Source organism: Dromiciops gliroides, chromosome 4 (genome assembly GCF_019393635.1).
Source record: "Dromiciops gliroides isolate mDroGli1 chromosome 4, mDroGli1.pri, whole genome shotgun sequence".
Lineage (NCBI taxonomy): Eukaryota > Metazoa > Chordata > Mammalia > Microbiotheria > Microbiotheriidae > Dromiciops > Dromiciops gliroides.
In genome coordinates this window covers 196,277,350-196,294,425 of record NC_057864.1, presented here as the reverse complement: position 1 = coordinate 196,294,425, position 17,076 = coordinate 196,277,350, and the positions used below count along the sequence as shown (strand labels likewise).

Here is a 17,076-nt window from a genome sequence, read left to right as displayed (position 1 = left end):
AATGAAATGATCGATAATGCATATACATGCACTGAATAGTATGTGTGTATGTCTGTGTGCAGGCAAAAATAATTTAACTATAGGGAGTAATCGCATAACAGGACAATAATTATTGGGAACCTAGGAGAAAAGTTAAAGATCTGAATAGAGTTTTAGAAAAATTAGATGTGATAGCCCTCTGGTGATTACTGAATGGGAAGTGTAGAGAGTCTACATATTTTGTAGCTTTGAATGGCACTCTTACAAAATTTTACCATATTCTAAGGCATAAAGAAATACAGAAAAGCAGAGATAATGACCACATCCTTTACTGACAAAATACAATAAAAATTGTGATTAGTAAGGGTAATCAGAAGAAAGAATATATATTTAAATGGGGACTAAATAATATCCTAAAGAATATGTGGGTTAAAGATTGAATCATAGAAACAATGGACAATTTTATCCAAGAAAATCATAACAATGGCACAGCGTTCCAAAGCCTGTGAAATTTAGCCAGCATCGTCCTTAGAGGAAATTTTCTCTTCTTGAGTATATTCATCAACAAAAGAGAGAAGGAAGAGATCAATGGATTGGATATGTAACTAAAAACACTAGAAAAGTGACATAACAAAAAAGTCCCGAGTAAACTCAAAAATAGAAATTCTTTCTGAAAATAGAAAAGATAAGAGTAAAAAAATTGTTTTTAACTTGAAGACCAGTTACATTTTTGGACGTGGCTATTTCAGAATTTGTTTTGTTTGACTAGGCATATTTGTTATAAGTGTTGTTGTTGTTGTTGTTGTTTTCCAGTGGTGAGGGAGGTGAGAGGGAGAAAAAACAAATGTTTGTTGAAAAGAATTATTTTTAAAAAAGAAAATACTAGTAACAAACCTTTAGCTAATTTGATTTTTTAAAAAGAGGGGGGAAAATAAATCATAAACATCAAGAATAAAAAGAGAAATCCCAATAGATGAAGTAAAGTGTTAGAAACTATTTTGCTTCATTGTATGCAACAAAATAGACACTTAAAGAAATACATACTTACAAAAACATTGAGTATCCAGATAAATGGAATAAGCTATAGAGAATTTTAATAACCCAATCTCAGAAAAAGAAATTGAACAAGCCAGAAAAGAACCCTTAAAGGAAGAAAAAACATAGGCCCAGTGCACAGAATTCTGGGCCAGGAGTCAGGAAGATTTGTCTTCCTGAGTTCAAATCTGTCTTCAGACACTAACTGTGTGACCCTGGGCAAATCACTTAACCCTGTTTGCCTCAGTTTCCTCATCTGTAAAACGAATTGGAGAATGAAATGGCAAATTACTCCAATATCTTTGGCCAAAACCCCCCATTAAATGGGGTCATGAAGAGTCTGACACAACTGAAAAACAACTGAACACAATCACAATGAGTTACTCTATTAGGAATTAGGGGTGTAGAGGAGGAGGTGAGTCAATGGGAAATGAGTGATTTTTTTTTTTTTGGTGGGTCAATGAGGGTTAAGTGACTTGCCCAGAGTCACACAGCTATTAAGTGTCAAGTGTCTGAGGCCGGATTTGAATCCAGGGCCAGTGCTTTATCCACTGCGCCACCTAGCTGCTCCATTTTTTTTTAAAGAAAAGAACAACATCAATAAAGCATTAAAAAAAAAAGCCCTTTCAGAGGTGAAAACAGCCACTGAAGCCCAGAACTAAGAGGAACTTTTTAATCCTTGACAGAAAGAGCCTGTTTTGTTTGTTTCAAGAATACTGGGGAGTCCAAAAATAAAATAGAAACAGGTGCTTGCCAAAAGAGTTTGCATATGTTAACTGTGGACCTAATGGAGAAGCAGTTTCATCATAGAACTTTTGGCTTTTTATGACCTTCTTTTCTTGGTCCCCATCATAACTACTACTTCTTCTTCTTCTTATTTTTTTTTTGGGGGGGGGTGAGGTAGTTGGGGTTAAGTGACTTGCCCATGGTCACACAACTAGTAAGTGTTAAGTGTCTGAGGCCGGATTTGAACTCAAGTCCTCCTGAATCCAGGGCTAGTGCTCTATCCACTGTGTCACCTAGTTGCCCCATAACTTCTTAAAAAAAAAACACAAAAAAAACTTCCCACCCCCCCTTTTTTTAATGTGTGGAGAATTATTTACTGCAGAAAACTCTTAAGACTTTCTACACACACACACACACACACACACACACACACACACACACACACACACATTTAAATTCAAGTGGAAGTTCCTTTACTTAGATTTAATCTCCCACCCCTCTTCCCTTGAGAAATATCACATCATTTGCTCTAACTAGCAGTCCCAGTGTCAGTTTCAGAAGCCAGAAGAGATGGTTTCTTCTTCTGTTGGAATCTGGAAGATTGTGTAACCCTTCATAGCCCCCCAAAAAAATGCTGTTCCCCAAAGGGAAGATTCCAGCAAGATGACCAAATATGAGTTCCTTTGTATCTCCATAACTCTGTCTTGCCCTGTGTGAGGGATTTTTAACCCTTTGTGTCATGGATGCCTTAGACAGTCTGGTGAAATCCTCAGACCTCCTACCCTCCCCCCCGAATGTTTTTAAATGCATAAATAAAAGAAAGGATACCAATTACATAGAAATACACTCATCAAAATGTTTTTATAACACAAGTTCATGGACACCAGGTTAAAACCCCCTACCCTAATCTTGCCTTCTCAATAGGTGAGGGAGAGAATTTGGAACTGAAAATAATTTCAAATCAAAAGAACTTAGGTAAAGGAAGCTGGTTCTTAGAGGGCACAGGCACCTGGACACTGCTTTATGTGTGTAGCAGAAGTGAGAATGGAGAAACCTGGAGTACCCCCACACTCCGCATCCTCACCCCACTTCTGTTTGCCTCCAGCTGCTCACCATTCTTCATTTCAAGATTTCAATTTTGATTTGAGGAAGTAATCAACAAAACTTTTCTCTTTTTAGCAAAATTGCATAACTGAAACAGACAGCCTATTAAGATTGTGAAAATTACTCAAGCTTTTAAAGTTAACTTGTTTTCCTTTATGTGTGTGTTCATCTTTCTAGAAACTTCCCTTTACCATCCCAGAACTGGTGCAGGCATCCCCATGCCGAAGTTCAGATGGGATTCTCTACATGGGTAAGGAGTTTCGATTTTCAGCGCCTTGTTTATGGCCTTTTGAAAATTAGTTCCAGTTCTCAAAAATAAAGGTGTTTCATTTTCCTACTAAACTGCCCCTCTTTGGAATGGCTTTTCTTGCCCTGAATTGTCTGAGAAGATGCTGTTCAAGCCTTTGGCTCAGCTGAGGTAGCCAGGTGACACTACCAAATAGAATGTGGATCAGGAGGGCCAGAGTTCAACTTTATTTGTGAGCTGTGTGACCCTTGACAAATCATTTAACCTCTCTGAACCTTAGTTTCCTCATCATTAAAATGAGAGAACTGGATGCAAAGATTCCTTCCAGCTTTAAATTTATGATTCTGTGATCGACTAAGGAATTTGGGAGGAGGTGGTTGAGAGAGAAGGGAGAGATATGGTACATCAACATACTGCATACAACAAGCTTTAATTTTTCATGTTAACATTTTATTGAAACCTTTTATTCCATCACATTAATTTCTGAATTAATTTATAGACACACATGTATATGTATATATAACATATTAATTTCTGAATTAATATAAAACACATTGTACTTATTAATTTCAGAATGAATACATACTCAGAAATTAATATGTAAATGTTATAAATATTGATACAATATACAATCAATATATTCATTCAAATTAATATCTTACATAATCACTATATAATTATATATTTATATATAATGTAATTTTCAGAGAGAGAGAGAGAGAGATTATGTGTGTTTCTTTCCTCTCCTATCTAGCAAGCCTTTTCTTGTAAGAAAGGTTAAAAAAGAAAAAGAAAATACAGTTCAACAGAACTACTTGACTACAGGATCATGGGTGGTTGTTGTTGTTTTTGCAATTAGGTAAACCATTACCGTATTAGTCATTTTGTATAAGAAAACAAATTAAAAATTATAAAATTAAATACAATGATCATGTTTGACAGCATATATGGTAATTCACAGCCCCTGTCCTCCATTTTTCCAGTGAAAGAAAGCTTTTTAGCTACTCTCTTGGCCTGCCCTGCCTGGCTTAAAGATTATGGCATGCTAGTAGGAACTGACTGAAATTTAAAGTGGGCACAATCATCTGAGCCAAGAAAGTGAAACCAGACTCTGTGCATTAAAAGATTGGCTGAGTATTTCCTGTTATCAGAGGGGAGGAAAACATTTAAACACATACAAACATATATACGTACACTCAGTACATAGATACATATGCATATATATGCACACACACAGTGGATGGATAGCAGCAACACAGCATTTAATAGCTTATCTGACGTTTACTCTTTCAGTTCTTAGTAAATTTAGCTTTTTCAGACCATCAGATCATCTCCTTTTTTTTTTTGTTTAAAGTGAGGCAGTGGGGGTTAAGTGACTTGCCCAGGGTCACACAGCCAGCAAGTGTCAAGTGTCCGAGGCTGGATCCGAACTCAGGTCCTCCTGAATCCAGGTCCAGTGCTCTGTCCACTGCGCCACCCAGCTGCCCCAGATCATCTCCTTTTATCTTGCTATATAGCTACCAAGATGACAATAAAAATAATAATGAAATAATAACATCTGGTATTTATATACTGCTTTAATTTTTCAAAGCACTTTCCAAATGTTATCTCATTTGATCCTTACAACAATCCTGAGAGATGGGTGCTATTTATCTTCATTTTACACTTGAGGAAACTGAGGCTGAGTAGTTAAATGACTTGCCTGGGGTCACATAGCTAGTAAGTGTCTGGTGCTAGATTTGAACTCAGGTCCTCTTGAGTCCAGGGCTGGTGCTCTCTCCATTGTACCATCTAGCTGCCCTGCAAGATCATTTTCTACAGTCTTGAAGAGATTGCCCAGTAATTCATCCCTTGTGTGGCCCTGTCATTTTCTCTAGGTGCTTCCTTAAATTAGGCCATTCATTGGTTATATTTGAGAGCTTGATGGATGCCTTGTTCATTTATTAAAGAATTGCAAATTATTTCACTTTTCCTTCAAGCAGCCTACAGCAAAGACCTTTGTCCTAGTCCATTGCCAATATTTTGGGGGAACCTTGGAGATTGTCACAGAAGAGCAACCTAACCAATAATTCTAAAAGTTTTTATTGTGCATGAATTTAACTTGGCGAGGGGCTGAACTCCAGAGAAGCCAAGGATGCATCAGATCGGCATTACTTCAAACATACAGCCAGATCTCTGGAGGGATAGAATACAGTCAGTGGATCAACAATCATTAATTAAACATTTACTATGTGCCAGGTATTGTCCTAAGTGGAGGTTATAAAGAAAGTACAAAACATTCCCTGCCATTAAGAATCTCACATTCCAATGGAAGAAACATGTAAATAATCAGATACAAACAGAAGGTAGACTCAGAAGGGATGGCACGGACAGCTGCAGGTGGGGGTGGAGAACCAGGCTTTCTCCAGAAGGTGAGATTTGAGCTGAGTCTTGAGAGAAGCCAGAGAGACCAAGCTATAGAGGTAAGGAGAGGCACGAGAGGATAACAAGTCACTTAGCCTTGTTTGCCTCAGTTTCTTCATCTGTAAAATGAGCTGGAGAAGGAAATGGCAAACCACTCCAGTATCTTTGCCAAGTAAACCCCAAATGGGGTCACAGAGAGTTGGACAGGACCAAAACAACTGAGCAAAAAGTTCAGGATGCTTGTGAAAGCCGGTTATATCTTAGCAGGTCTTATGATTCATGCACTTATCAATCTTCACAGTATATCTGAATGCTCTGATTCCAGTAACCTCCTGAAATAACCAACACTGGCTAAATTACAAAGGAAGCAAATGACACGGGTAATGAGGTAGACGGGCAAATAAACAGAAAGATCAAGACATGTAGCAAGTATCCAGAGCTTTTTTCTCTTTTAAATTTTAATTTCAAAAATGTTTTATTGATGCTTTTGTCAGACTTTCCAGACCTTTCCTCCCCTACTCACAGAGCCCTCCCTTGTAGCACAAGGAAAACAAGTGAACACATTGGTCAGTGGTTAACAACATGTAGGCCAGGGACAGCTAGGTGGCACGGTGGATAAAGCACTGGCCTTGGATTCAGGAGGACCTGAGTTTAAATCCGGCCTCAGACACTTAACACTTACTAGCTGTGTGACCCTGGGCAAGTCACTTAACCCCAATTGCCTCACCCCACCCAAAAAATGTTGAAAACTATCTTTACATGTAACAACATATAGGCCATTCCTAGCCTGTAGTCCACCACCTTTCTGCTGAGAGGAAGGAAGTATGTTAGACTTAATCAACCCTCTGGAGTAAGGCTTGGACATTCATGCAGTCTTTTTTACAGAATAATCTTCTTCAACACACTAAAATGTTTTTTCTAGGAATGGTGGTGATGAGTCATGCTTATTCGATCACACACACACATACCCAACTGTGTAGGTCAAGCTTGACTCAGGCTAACCCAGTCGTCTGGGTTCAGGATTAAAGTGGATAGAGCACTGGGCTTGGAATCGGGAAGACTAATCTTTCTGAGTTCAAATCCAGCCTCAGACACTTACAATGTGACCTCGAGCAAGTCACTTCACCCTATTTGCCTCAGTTTCCTCATCTGTAAAAAGACCTGGAGAAGGAAATGCCAAAACACTCCAGTATCTTTGCCAATAAAACCCAAATGGGGTCACAAAGAGTCTGACATGACTGAAAAACAACTGAGAAAGAGATGCCCACAGACCATCTACCAGTTAACCAAAGGAAGCTAACAGCCATAGCTGGGGAAGGATATTCATCAAGGATACAGCATCAGTTAGAGGCAGCTGGTTGGGACATCAGGGAAAGTGCTGGACCGGGAATCCAAAAAACCTGACTTTAGATCCAGCCACAGCAATGTGACCCAGAGCCCTGCCTGCTTCAGTGTCTTCATCTGTAAAGTGGGAATAATAATAATAGCACCTTCCTCCCACATTTGTTGTAGGGATAAAATAAGGTATTTTTGGTTTTGGTTTTGCGGGGCAATGAGGGTCACACAGCTAGTAAGTGTCAAGTGTCTGAAGCCAGATTTGATAATATACCTCTTTGCTATTATTACAGCTATTAGTAATTCAGCTGGGGACAGCTTCCTTTCTTCTTTGCATTTGCCATGATGGACTCAGTGGTGTCAGTGGAAAAGCTCCTGACTCTGTTCATTGGCGTCTATGTGGAGACCACCAGGAAACTACACCAGTGGTTCAAGCCTGGGTTCTCTGGGACAATTAAATCTCTACGATGATACTATCTTTTAAGGAAAAACTAGTTCAGCCTACATGGGGGAGGGCCATGGGAAAAGCTGGCACAGCCTATGTGGCAATGGCTTTGGTAGCTAGTGTGCATACCAGCAAATTGGGTGATGGAGGTCATGGTGTAGTCTGAAGCCAGGAGAGAAAAGTTAGGTGCACTGGTCTGTCAAGGGCCATCTCTTGTGCTGTGTTGTAGCCAGCTGCACCAACCACTCAGTTTATTTCAGCATTTTTAGAGCACTTGGCTACATGCAGTGACTGTGCTGGGCCTTGAGGGGCATCCAAAGATGAGCAACTCTCCCCTCAAAGGGCATAGAATCTACTACTTCTAGGCTTCTGGGGAGAGGCCCAGTCCTGCCACTGACAGTACTGGCTGTGTGATCCTGGACAAGTCACCTAACTTCTCCATTCTAATGGGGGAAGACAATATATGAAAAGCTGAATGAGGAAAGAGAAGAGACCTGGCAGGAGTGGGGAGGTAGGGGTGGGATGGTAGAGAACAATTGCAAGTACTTTCCTTAAATGGAGTTTTTGGAAGGAATCTTCCATACTCCATTTAGAGAGAAGGGCCCCAGGGGCACAGGGTAGGGATGAGACAGGGTTAAAATAATCTTTGAGGATGAAGAGGTTCTTGGGACATGATGCAGAGCTTCAGAGGAATGCAGCCAGGTGGGAAACAGTGGCAACTACACTCAAAGGTTCTCCATCTCCTGTGAGCTTTGGCCTGTGTCCCTAGTGTGGAGTGATGATGATTGGAGATTAGCCAGGAGTCCCACACAGGGCACAATGAAGGATTCTGGGCATCATGGAAACCTGAGTGCTTTGATTTAGGATGTGCTCCAGGAAAGTGTTCCAGGGTACAGGATGATGTTTCTTTTGACTGCAGACCTCTACCCTCCAATCACTTTTTTTTTTTTCCGAAGGGGCAGTGAGGGTTAAGTGACTTGCCCAGGGTCACACAGCTAATAAGTGTCAAGTTTTTTAGGCCAGATTTGAACTCGGGTCCTTCTGAATCCAGGGCTGGTGTTTTATCCATTGTGCTACCTAGCTGCCCCCTCCAATCACTTTTTAAAGAAATCTTTGTGTCCTTTCAGGTAAAAAGCAGGACATCTGGTATGTCGTTGACCTTATGACTGGGGAGAAGCAGCAGACTTTGTCCTCAGCATTTGCAGAAAGCCTCTGTCCATCTACCTCTCTTCTGTATCTTGGTCGGACAGGTAATAATAATTAATAATAATAACAACAACTACTTCTGGAAACCTGAATATTGCCTCAACCACAAATAGTCCAGGGATTTGCTAGAGGAAGAGAGAAATATAAATTAAAGAGTCAAGCTTCTGCCTAAATGTTTTCCTAACTGGGGGGCTCAGAGCCTACAAGCAGTGAGATAGACACCATGTGGACCTTAGGGCTTATTATATTTCCCCTGGGTATAACATGATCCAGTGAACATAACTGTATTACAATAGCCCTATGTAACTTGCTTCCGTCAGCAAAATATAAATTACATAGGATTTTTAAAAACATCATTGGGGGTGGTTAGCAACTAAATTCTTCTCAAATGCTTCGTTGTGGGATGGAAGTGACTCAACCCTGGTAGATCTTCCTAAGCTGGAAAGTAGAGACCCACTGGAAGATTATGCAAGCATAATGTGAGGACTAGCCTGGCTAAGTTCAGATAGGTTCATACATCACCAGAAAGTCGGCCACACCTCAGGATACCAGCCAAGGTATATGAAGGGAGGGGTTTTGATCTGTGGTGATGGAAAGAAAAAAAAAAAAGAATCACAGTTCTCGTGAAGCGCTTTCTAAATCTAGGATAAGACTTATGACTGTCTCTTTTCATTTCTTTATTTTTTAAAAAGATGTCTTTTGGGAGCGGCTAGGTGGCACAGTAGATAAAGCACTGGCCCTGGATTCAGGAGTACCTGAGTTCAAATCTGGCCTCAGACTCGTGCACTTACTAGCTGTGTGACCCTGGGCAAGTCACTTAACCCCCATTGCCCTGCCCCCCCCAAAGATGTCTTTTATTTCAAATGTGGCAATGATTCCTAGTAATCACTCCTTCCCTTGCCCCCATCTCCAAACTCTTCTAACAAGCAAAACCAATAGTTGTGACACAGTAGTTGGGCCTCACAGTGTAAGCAAGCTTGAGGAGAGGACCATGCTTCATCATTTGGTCTTCTAGAACCAAGATTGATTATTAGATTCGGTCTGGATTTGTATGTCTTTTTTTTTTTTTTTAAAGTGAGGCAATTGGGGTGGCGGCTGGGTGGCGCAGTGGATAAAGCACCAGCCCTGGATTCAGGAGTACCTGAATTCAAATCTGGCCTCAGACACTTAACACTTACTAGCTGTGTGACCCTGGGCAAGTCACTTAACCCCCATTGCCCCGCAAAAAAAAAAAAACCCAAAAAACAAAAAAACAAAGTGAGGCAATGGGGGTTAAGTGACTTGCCCAGGGTCACACAGCTAGTAAGTGTTAAGTGTCTGAGGCCGGATTTGAACTCAGGTACTCCTGAATCCAGGGCCAGTACTCTATCCACTGCGCCACCTAGCTGCCCCTGTATGTCTTTTAGTACTATTTTCATCTACATTTATTGGAGCCATTTTGCTTATTGTTCTTCTGGTTCTGATGAATACTTCTCTCCCCAGAGTACACCATCACCATGTATGATACAAAGAGCCGAGAGCTTCGGTGGAATGCTACCTATTTTGACTATGCGGCCACTGTACCAGAAGAAGATGTGGAGTACAGTAAGAGTTGGAGGGGGCCTATAATAGACAGACTGACCGACTGACAGACAGACAGTACTATGGGCCAGGCACTATACATATAAATACAAGCAAGCAAAACAGTCCTTGCCCTCAAGGAACTTACATTCTAAGGGGGGAGTGGGGGCAGGGTAGGGGAAGGAAAGACAACACATAAAGGGAAGGTGGAAAAGAGGGGCTGTGGGTGTATGTGTGGTGTGAAGATAGCTGGGAAGTGACTTGGAGGCTTGGTTCTGAGCAAGCATAGCTTTCGAGGGTGGAGATCAAGGTCTGGTTGGGGGTGTGTCAAGAGGGGAGATAAGAATAAAGGCCAGAGTTCAGGCCAAGGGGTGTTGTGGAGGTGGCCTACCGGTGGGCAAGGAAGGTTGGTTGCATGTTGAGATAAGATGAGAACTTGCTTATCAGAGCCTGGCTTTCCAGTACTCTGGGCTGGGTGGGAGAGCTGAGGATGAAGGCTGGAGTTCAAGGAGCATGGGGTAGAGAAGTGGAACTTGGGGTGCTGGTCTTTCTTTTTTGATCCAGGAGGGAAAGGTTAGCATCTGAATACAGAAAAATAGGGTTGTTTTCAACGTCTCTTTCACGTCCAGATTCCCAAATCTTGTGTAGTTCAGTGGTGCCAAACATATAGAAATGGCAGCCACTAAATCATACATAAGGATCCCTGGGGGCTGCATTGTGACTGAATTTTAAAATATGGTGCTATCAGGTGCCATGAGGGGGTACAGTGGATTGAGCAAGTCAGGAGGCCCAGAGTTCAAATCTGGCCTCAGACACATGCTAGCCTTGTGATCCTGGGCAAGTCACTTAACCTCAATTACCTCTACCACCCCTATCCCCCTAAACGATGTACTTTTAGCTAAATATTTTTCACCTACAATTTCAATCTGGTCCAGGCTGTACTTGGGAGTGTTGTGGGCTCCAGGAGGGTCTTGGGCCTTATATTTGACATCTCTTGTGTTGGGGATCAGGTATTGGACCTGAGGTCAAAAAGACCCAAATTCAAATTCTGCCCCAGTCACTTGTCAGCTGTATGACCCTGGGCAACTCACTGATCCCCAGTTTCCTCATTTGTAAAACAAGGGGGTTAACGTTGATGGCCCCCCTCTATCGTCCCTTCCAGCTATGGGTTTATGATCCTACGACTGTCTCCAATAAGGAGAACCATCACACAATCTATTGAAGAGAATTCTTGAGCTGCAGTGGAGAACACTGAGAACTTCAGGTAGGGGAGGAGGGAGATCTGCGTCAGAGGAGACTTAGCTGACCAGAGCTAGATATGGAAAGGAGGAACAAAGTTTTTTGCCATTCCTAATAACGGGTGTGGAGATGAATACTCCTTCCCCCATCTCAAACCTAACACCGTTAACTGGCCTTGTGGAAATGCAACATTACACACAGGCGGTTGGTTAAATGATATTGCAACAGGCTGCCATTCTCTTTCAGTGGAGTTTGCCTATCTTTTTTTTTTTTAATTAAAAAACAGTGTTGACTTAAAAACTCTGATCAACACTATAACCAACCACAGTGCCAAAGGACCTTTAATGAAGCACGCCACTCACCTCTTAACAGATACAGACTAAGACTTTTTTTTGTTGTTTTTGGACATGGTCAGTGTGGGAATTTGTTTTGCTTGACTGTTTGTAATGAGTTTTGTTGTTGTTGTTTTCACCCAGTGGTGGTGGGGAGTAGGAAGGAAAGAGATTTTTGTTCATTAAAAAAAAAAATTAAACTTAAAAAAAATACTTTGGGGAAAAAAAGTGGCATGCAGTTTTTTTTTAGAAGTCTTTTGTGGGGCAGTGAGGGTTAAGTGACTTGCCCAGGATCATACAGCTAGTAAATGTCAAGTATCTGAGGGCAGATTTGAACTCAGGTCCTCCTGAATCCAGGGCTGGTTCTTTATCCACTGCACCACCTAGCTGCTCCCTGCTTGCTAAATTTTTTAAGTTTGCCTGCAAAAATCAAGACCAATCAGACTTCCCCATCCCTGTTGCCTGCTTCCTTGACATTTGCCTTTATTTGTGGAATAAAGCAGTCAAGAACTTTGCCTGGAAAATTGGCTTGGGGAGGAAACCTCCCCCGTTTCATATTCACAGGCATTTCTCAAGCTTGTTTTTGTTTGTTTTCTTGAGAACCAGGTGGCTTTCCTAATTTTATGGACTTGGTGGGGCTCATGCCAGTGATTCTCTGGAAAGATGGGAAAATGTCCACGTCAGAATAGATCCAAAAATTCTTAATGTTATCATATGGTACATCATGATGTCATAGATTAGAACTGGGAGGTGTCTTATTGGCCAAGTGGTCTAATTTTTCCATTTTGGAGAGGAGAAAACTGAGGCCCAGAGAAATTAAGCAGCTTGCCCAAGGTCACACAGGCAGGAGGAAAGGAAGGAAAGAAGAAAGGGAGGGAGGGAGGAAGGAAGGAAGGAAGCAAGCAAGCAAGCATTTATGAAGCTCCTGCTCTATGCAAGGCACTATGCTAAGTGCTTTCTTTGCAAGTATCTCGTTTGATCTTCACAACAACCCTGTGGGGTAGATGCTATTACTTATCTCCATTTTATACTTGAGGAGACTGGGGCTGAGAGATGTTAAATGACTTGCCCAGGGTCACATGGCTACTGAGTGTCTGAGACAGAATTCAAACTCAGATGTTCCTAACTCTAGGCCTAGAACTCTATCCACTGTACCAGCTAGCTGCTTTAATCAACGATGAGTGGAAGGGCTGGACTTTGACCCCAGGTCTGCTCTCTGCAAACCCTACTGCCCCATATCTTTTGTTTTTCCCAACTGGGCTAATATCATATGCCCAGTAGCCACCAATGAGGACAGGATGGGGGTGCAGAGATGGCTTGACAGTCTATGTGACCTTGTGTGTTTCTACCTGTTTCAGAGATGTCCCACTTCGTGTCCAATGGGGACGGGCTGGTGGTGACTGTGGACAGTGAATCTGGAGACGTCTTGTGGATTCAGAATTATGCCTCACCGGTGGTGGCTTTCTACATCTGGCATCGGGAGGGCCTGCAGAAGGTGATGCACACCAACGTCGGGGTGGAGACGCTGCGCTATCTGACCTTCATGTCTGGGGAGGTGGGGCGGATCACCAAGTGGAAATACCCCTTCCCCAAGGAGACCGAAACCAAGAGCAAACTGACGTGAGTCAGGGTAGGAGGTCGGTAACTGGGAGGTTTGGGGTTTAAGTTCAGATTTTCTCTGCTGGAAGATGACGATGACGACGATGATGATGATGACGATGACAGTGGTGGCAGCTAGCATTTATATTAGCACTTAATGAAGTGCTATACAAAGTATACTATTTTGTTACCTCATATTGCATTAGATTTATCGTATTTAACAGCAACTAATATTTATGGCAGTGGCTTAGTGGATAGAGCAACAGACCTGGAGTCAGAAAGACCTGCATTCAAATCTGGCCTTAGACACTTACTAGGTGTGTGACCCTGGGCAAATCACTTCACCCTGTTTGCCTCAGTTTACTCATCTGTAAAATGAGCTAGAGTAGGAAATGGCAAACCACTCCAGGATCTCTGCCAAAAAAACCTCGAATGGGGTCACAAAGAGTCAGACACAACTGATGACTGAACAGCTAACATTTATACAGTGCTTACTATGTTCTAGGCACTGTGCTAAGTGCTCTGAGATTATTATTTCATTTTCACAACAACACTAGGAGATAAGTGCTGTTATTATCCTCACTTTTTGGATGAGGAAACTGAGGCAGCAGATATTAAGTGATTTGTCCAGAATCACACAGCCAGTGGCTAAGGTCAGATTTGAACTCAGGTCTTCCTGATTCCAACTCCAGCTCCATCATTTTCTCTATTCACTGTGTCACCTACCTGATCGAAACTTTGGAACAAGACAACTCTTGTCACCCTTATTGTCCCGCTATTTCCAGTTCTCAATCCTCACAGCAACGCCGTGTGAGAAAGAGGCTAGCACAAGTCTTATTTCTGTTCTACAAATAAAGTAACTGAGGCCCAGAGTCAAGTTAAGTGAGATGCATAGGGGTTCATCATTAAGGAGCAAAACTGGGACTTGAACCCAGATCCTTTGACTTTCCAATCTTCTGTTCTTTCTGCTTCTTACTTATTTATTAAATTGTGTGTGTACATATATATTATATATAATTATTTATTGAATCATTTTATATACATATATATATATATATAATATTTCTACTACTTTCAATTAACTTGTCAACTACCACTGGGGATGGGATGGGGAGGGCAGTAAGGCCACTCAAGTAAGGAAGTTTCTAAGTGTTTTATGGGCCTAGAGAGGATGTCTCCCAGATACCTGATGGCAGAAACAAGACTCAGGCTCAGATGACCTGACTCTGAATCCATGAGGCTACTTGGCTCCTCCTGGCAGGTGAGGATCTTAGGCCACACTCCATGATGCCAGATCCCTCTACTCCTCCTCACCACCTGGCTTTTGCCCCTCTCACTTTTCCAAATCTCATCTTTTTTTTTTTTTAGTGAGGCAATTGGGGTTAAGTGACTTGCCCAGGGTCACACAGCTAGTAAGTGTTAAGTGTCTGAGGCTGGATTTGAACTCAGGTACTCCTGACTCCAGGGCCGGTGCTCTATCCACTGCGCCACCTAGCTGCCCCCAAATCTCATCTTTCAAGGGCTGGTCCTAAACCTTTCTCTCAGCTCAAGCCCATGGTGATGGCTCCCTTCCCTGAACTCTGCAAGTGTTCACTCTCTCCCTTCCACTCATTGACCCCCACCGCTTACCCGAGAGGGGGTGCTTTTCAAAGCACGCTCCCCAGAAATGACCCTGTGATTTAGCTGGCAAGGAGGATTAGCTTCTGTCTTAGAGGTGAGAAAATCAAGGGCCCAGGAAAGTGAGATTGACTTGTCCAGGGTCAAACAGCAAGGGAGGGAATAGAGCTGAGATTCACAGCCCCTTCTGTCTGGCTCCACACTAGTCTATCCAGACTGAACTTCACAATTACGTCCCTTTTTTGTATGTTCTTTATTCTAGTTCAGCTGGCCTATTAGTTGAAATGCCCCCTTACCAAAAACAATTACTTTGTGTATTGCGTTGGGAGAGGCATTGGAGGGTATAGTCGATAGAGATTTGACCACAAAGATTTGGCTGCCTCGGACACAGACTAGCATGTGTGCTGGGTAAATCACTTCAGCTTCTCTGTGTCCTAGGCAGAAATTTCCAAGACCACCAGTTACAGAGAAGGTACCGACTCCCTTGGTAGAGAGGCCTCACCCCACCCTATACTAATGAAGCCACAGGGGCTAGCTCCTGTCCTGTCTCTTGTACTGACCCTCTCTCTATGGTCTCTTTTCCCCCATACTGCAGTGTAGAAGTTTTCCTGAGGGGCAGGAACTCTTTATTTATAAAATCAATTCAATTCAGTAAACATTTAGTAAGTGCCTACTGTGTGTCAGGCAATATGCATTTAATGAATGCTTGTTGAAAGTGGGAATGTTGGGGCAGCTAGGTGGCACAGGGCCTTGAAGTCAGGTGGACCTGAATTCAAGTCCAACCTCAGACACTTATTAGCTGTGTGACCCTGGGCATGTCCTCGATTATCCCCCCCAAATAGGGGAGAAAGTGGAATGAATGTCAAATTGATTGTATTTGTGCTTTTTCTTTGGGAGGAAATGATTTTTTCTATTTACATTCCTTTCTCCCAACAGAATGAACCCATTCATGTTCACCTGGCAAATGAATCATTTAGAGGGTGGTATCAAACTCATATAGAAACAGGAGAAACAAAATACATATGGATCCCTGAGGACCACATATTGACTTACAGAATCACATTTATTTATTTCTTTTTTTTATTAGTGTTGGTTTTTAGTCACTTTTCACTAGCGCCTGACTCTTCGTGACCTTTTTTGCGGGTTTTCTTGGCAGAGATACTGGGAGTAGTTTGCCATTTCCTTCTCCAGTTCATTTTACAGTGAGGAAGACTGAGGCAGACTAGTCCAGGGTCACACAGCTAGCAAGTGTCTGAGTCCATTGAACTCAGGAAGATGAGTCTTCCTGACTAAAGGCCCAACACTCTATCCACTGTGCCACCTAGCTGCCTTTTTTTTTAGTACATCAACACATTAAAATCATATAGGAAGTACATTTTAATCTGGGTCAGGCCACACTCAAGAGTGCTGTGGGCCTCACTCAGCCTGGAGACCACAGGCTTGATGCCTGTGATTTGAAGATGCTTTACATTTCTACCTTTTATCCTCTGTCCCTTCTTTTCTCTTAGGCCCACCCTGTATGTTGGGAGATATTCCACCAGCCTGTATGCCTCCCCGTCGATGGTCCATGAAGGAGTTGCTATTGTGGTAAGGTGAGTCCAACATCTAGCTTATAGCGTGACATATTATTATATTATTATTATCATTATTATTATTTAAGACAGGGTCTCCCTCTCTCACCAAGGCTGGGACATACAGGCAGCTATTTCAAAGGCATCATAATTATAAGCCAACATTTACATAGGGGTGTACAGTGGCCAGCACCATACTAAATGCTTTACAATGATCTCATTTGATCCTCACAACAACCCTAGGAGGTTTGTTATGCCAGACTCTCGGTGACTGTATTTGGGGTTTTCTTGGCAAAGAGCCTGGAGTGGTTTTCCATTTTCCTTCTCTAGCTCATTTTAACAGATGAAAAAACTGAGGCAATCAGGGTGAAATGACTGCCTAGGGGTCACACAGCTGGTTAAGAATCTTAGGGTATGTCAGACGTTCAGCCCAATTTCCTCCACTTTATCATCACTATTGCACAAGGTTTATCATTTCTAACAGCAGCACCCTGGGCCAATACAGGATACTGATGTGCTTTTTAAATAGAAGAGAATCATGTCCAAGCTTGAAGGAAGATTGGGAAGAGACACATTGATCTCAGAGATTATCTGGCCCAACCCCAACAGGAAGCATGAGTCCTCTTGAGAATATCCCTGCTTTTCGCCCCTCAGATCAAGAAAATGAGGCTCAGAAAG

At 42.2% G+C, this 17,076-nt stretch overlaps 1 protein-coding gene across 1 annotated transcript in view; it reads left to right on the top strand.

Annotated features, from left to right (window-relative positions):
- ERN1 (endoplasmic reticulum to nucleus signaling 1) overlaps nt 1–17,076 on the top strand; it is a 109,700-nt gene that overhangs the window by 65,176 nt on the left and 27,448 nt on the right. Inside the window, 5 exon segments of the mRNA XM_043962751.1 lie at nt 3,022–3,094; nt 8,402–8,524; nt 9,963–10,064; nt 12,970–13,231; nt 16,336–16,414. Coding sequence (XP_043818686.1) covers nt 3,022–3,094; nt 8,402–8,524; nt 9,963–10,064; nt 12,970–13,231; nt 16,336–16,414 — 639 coding nt within the window.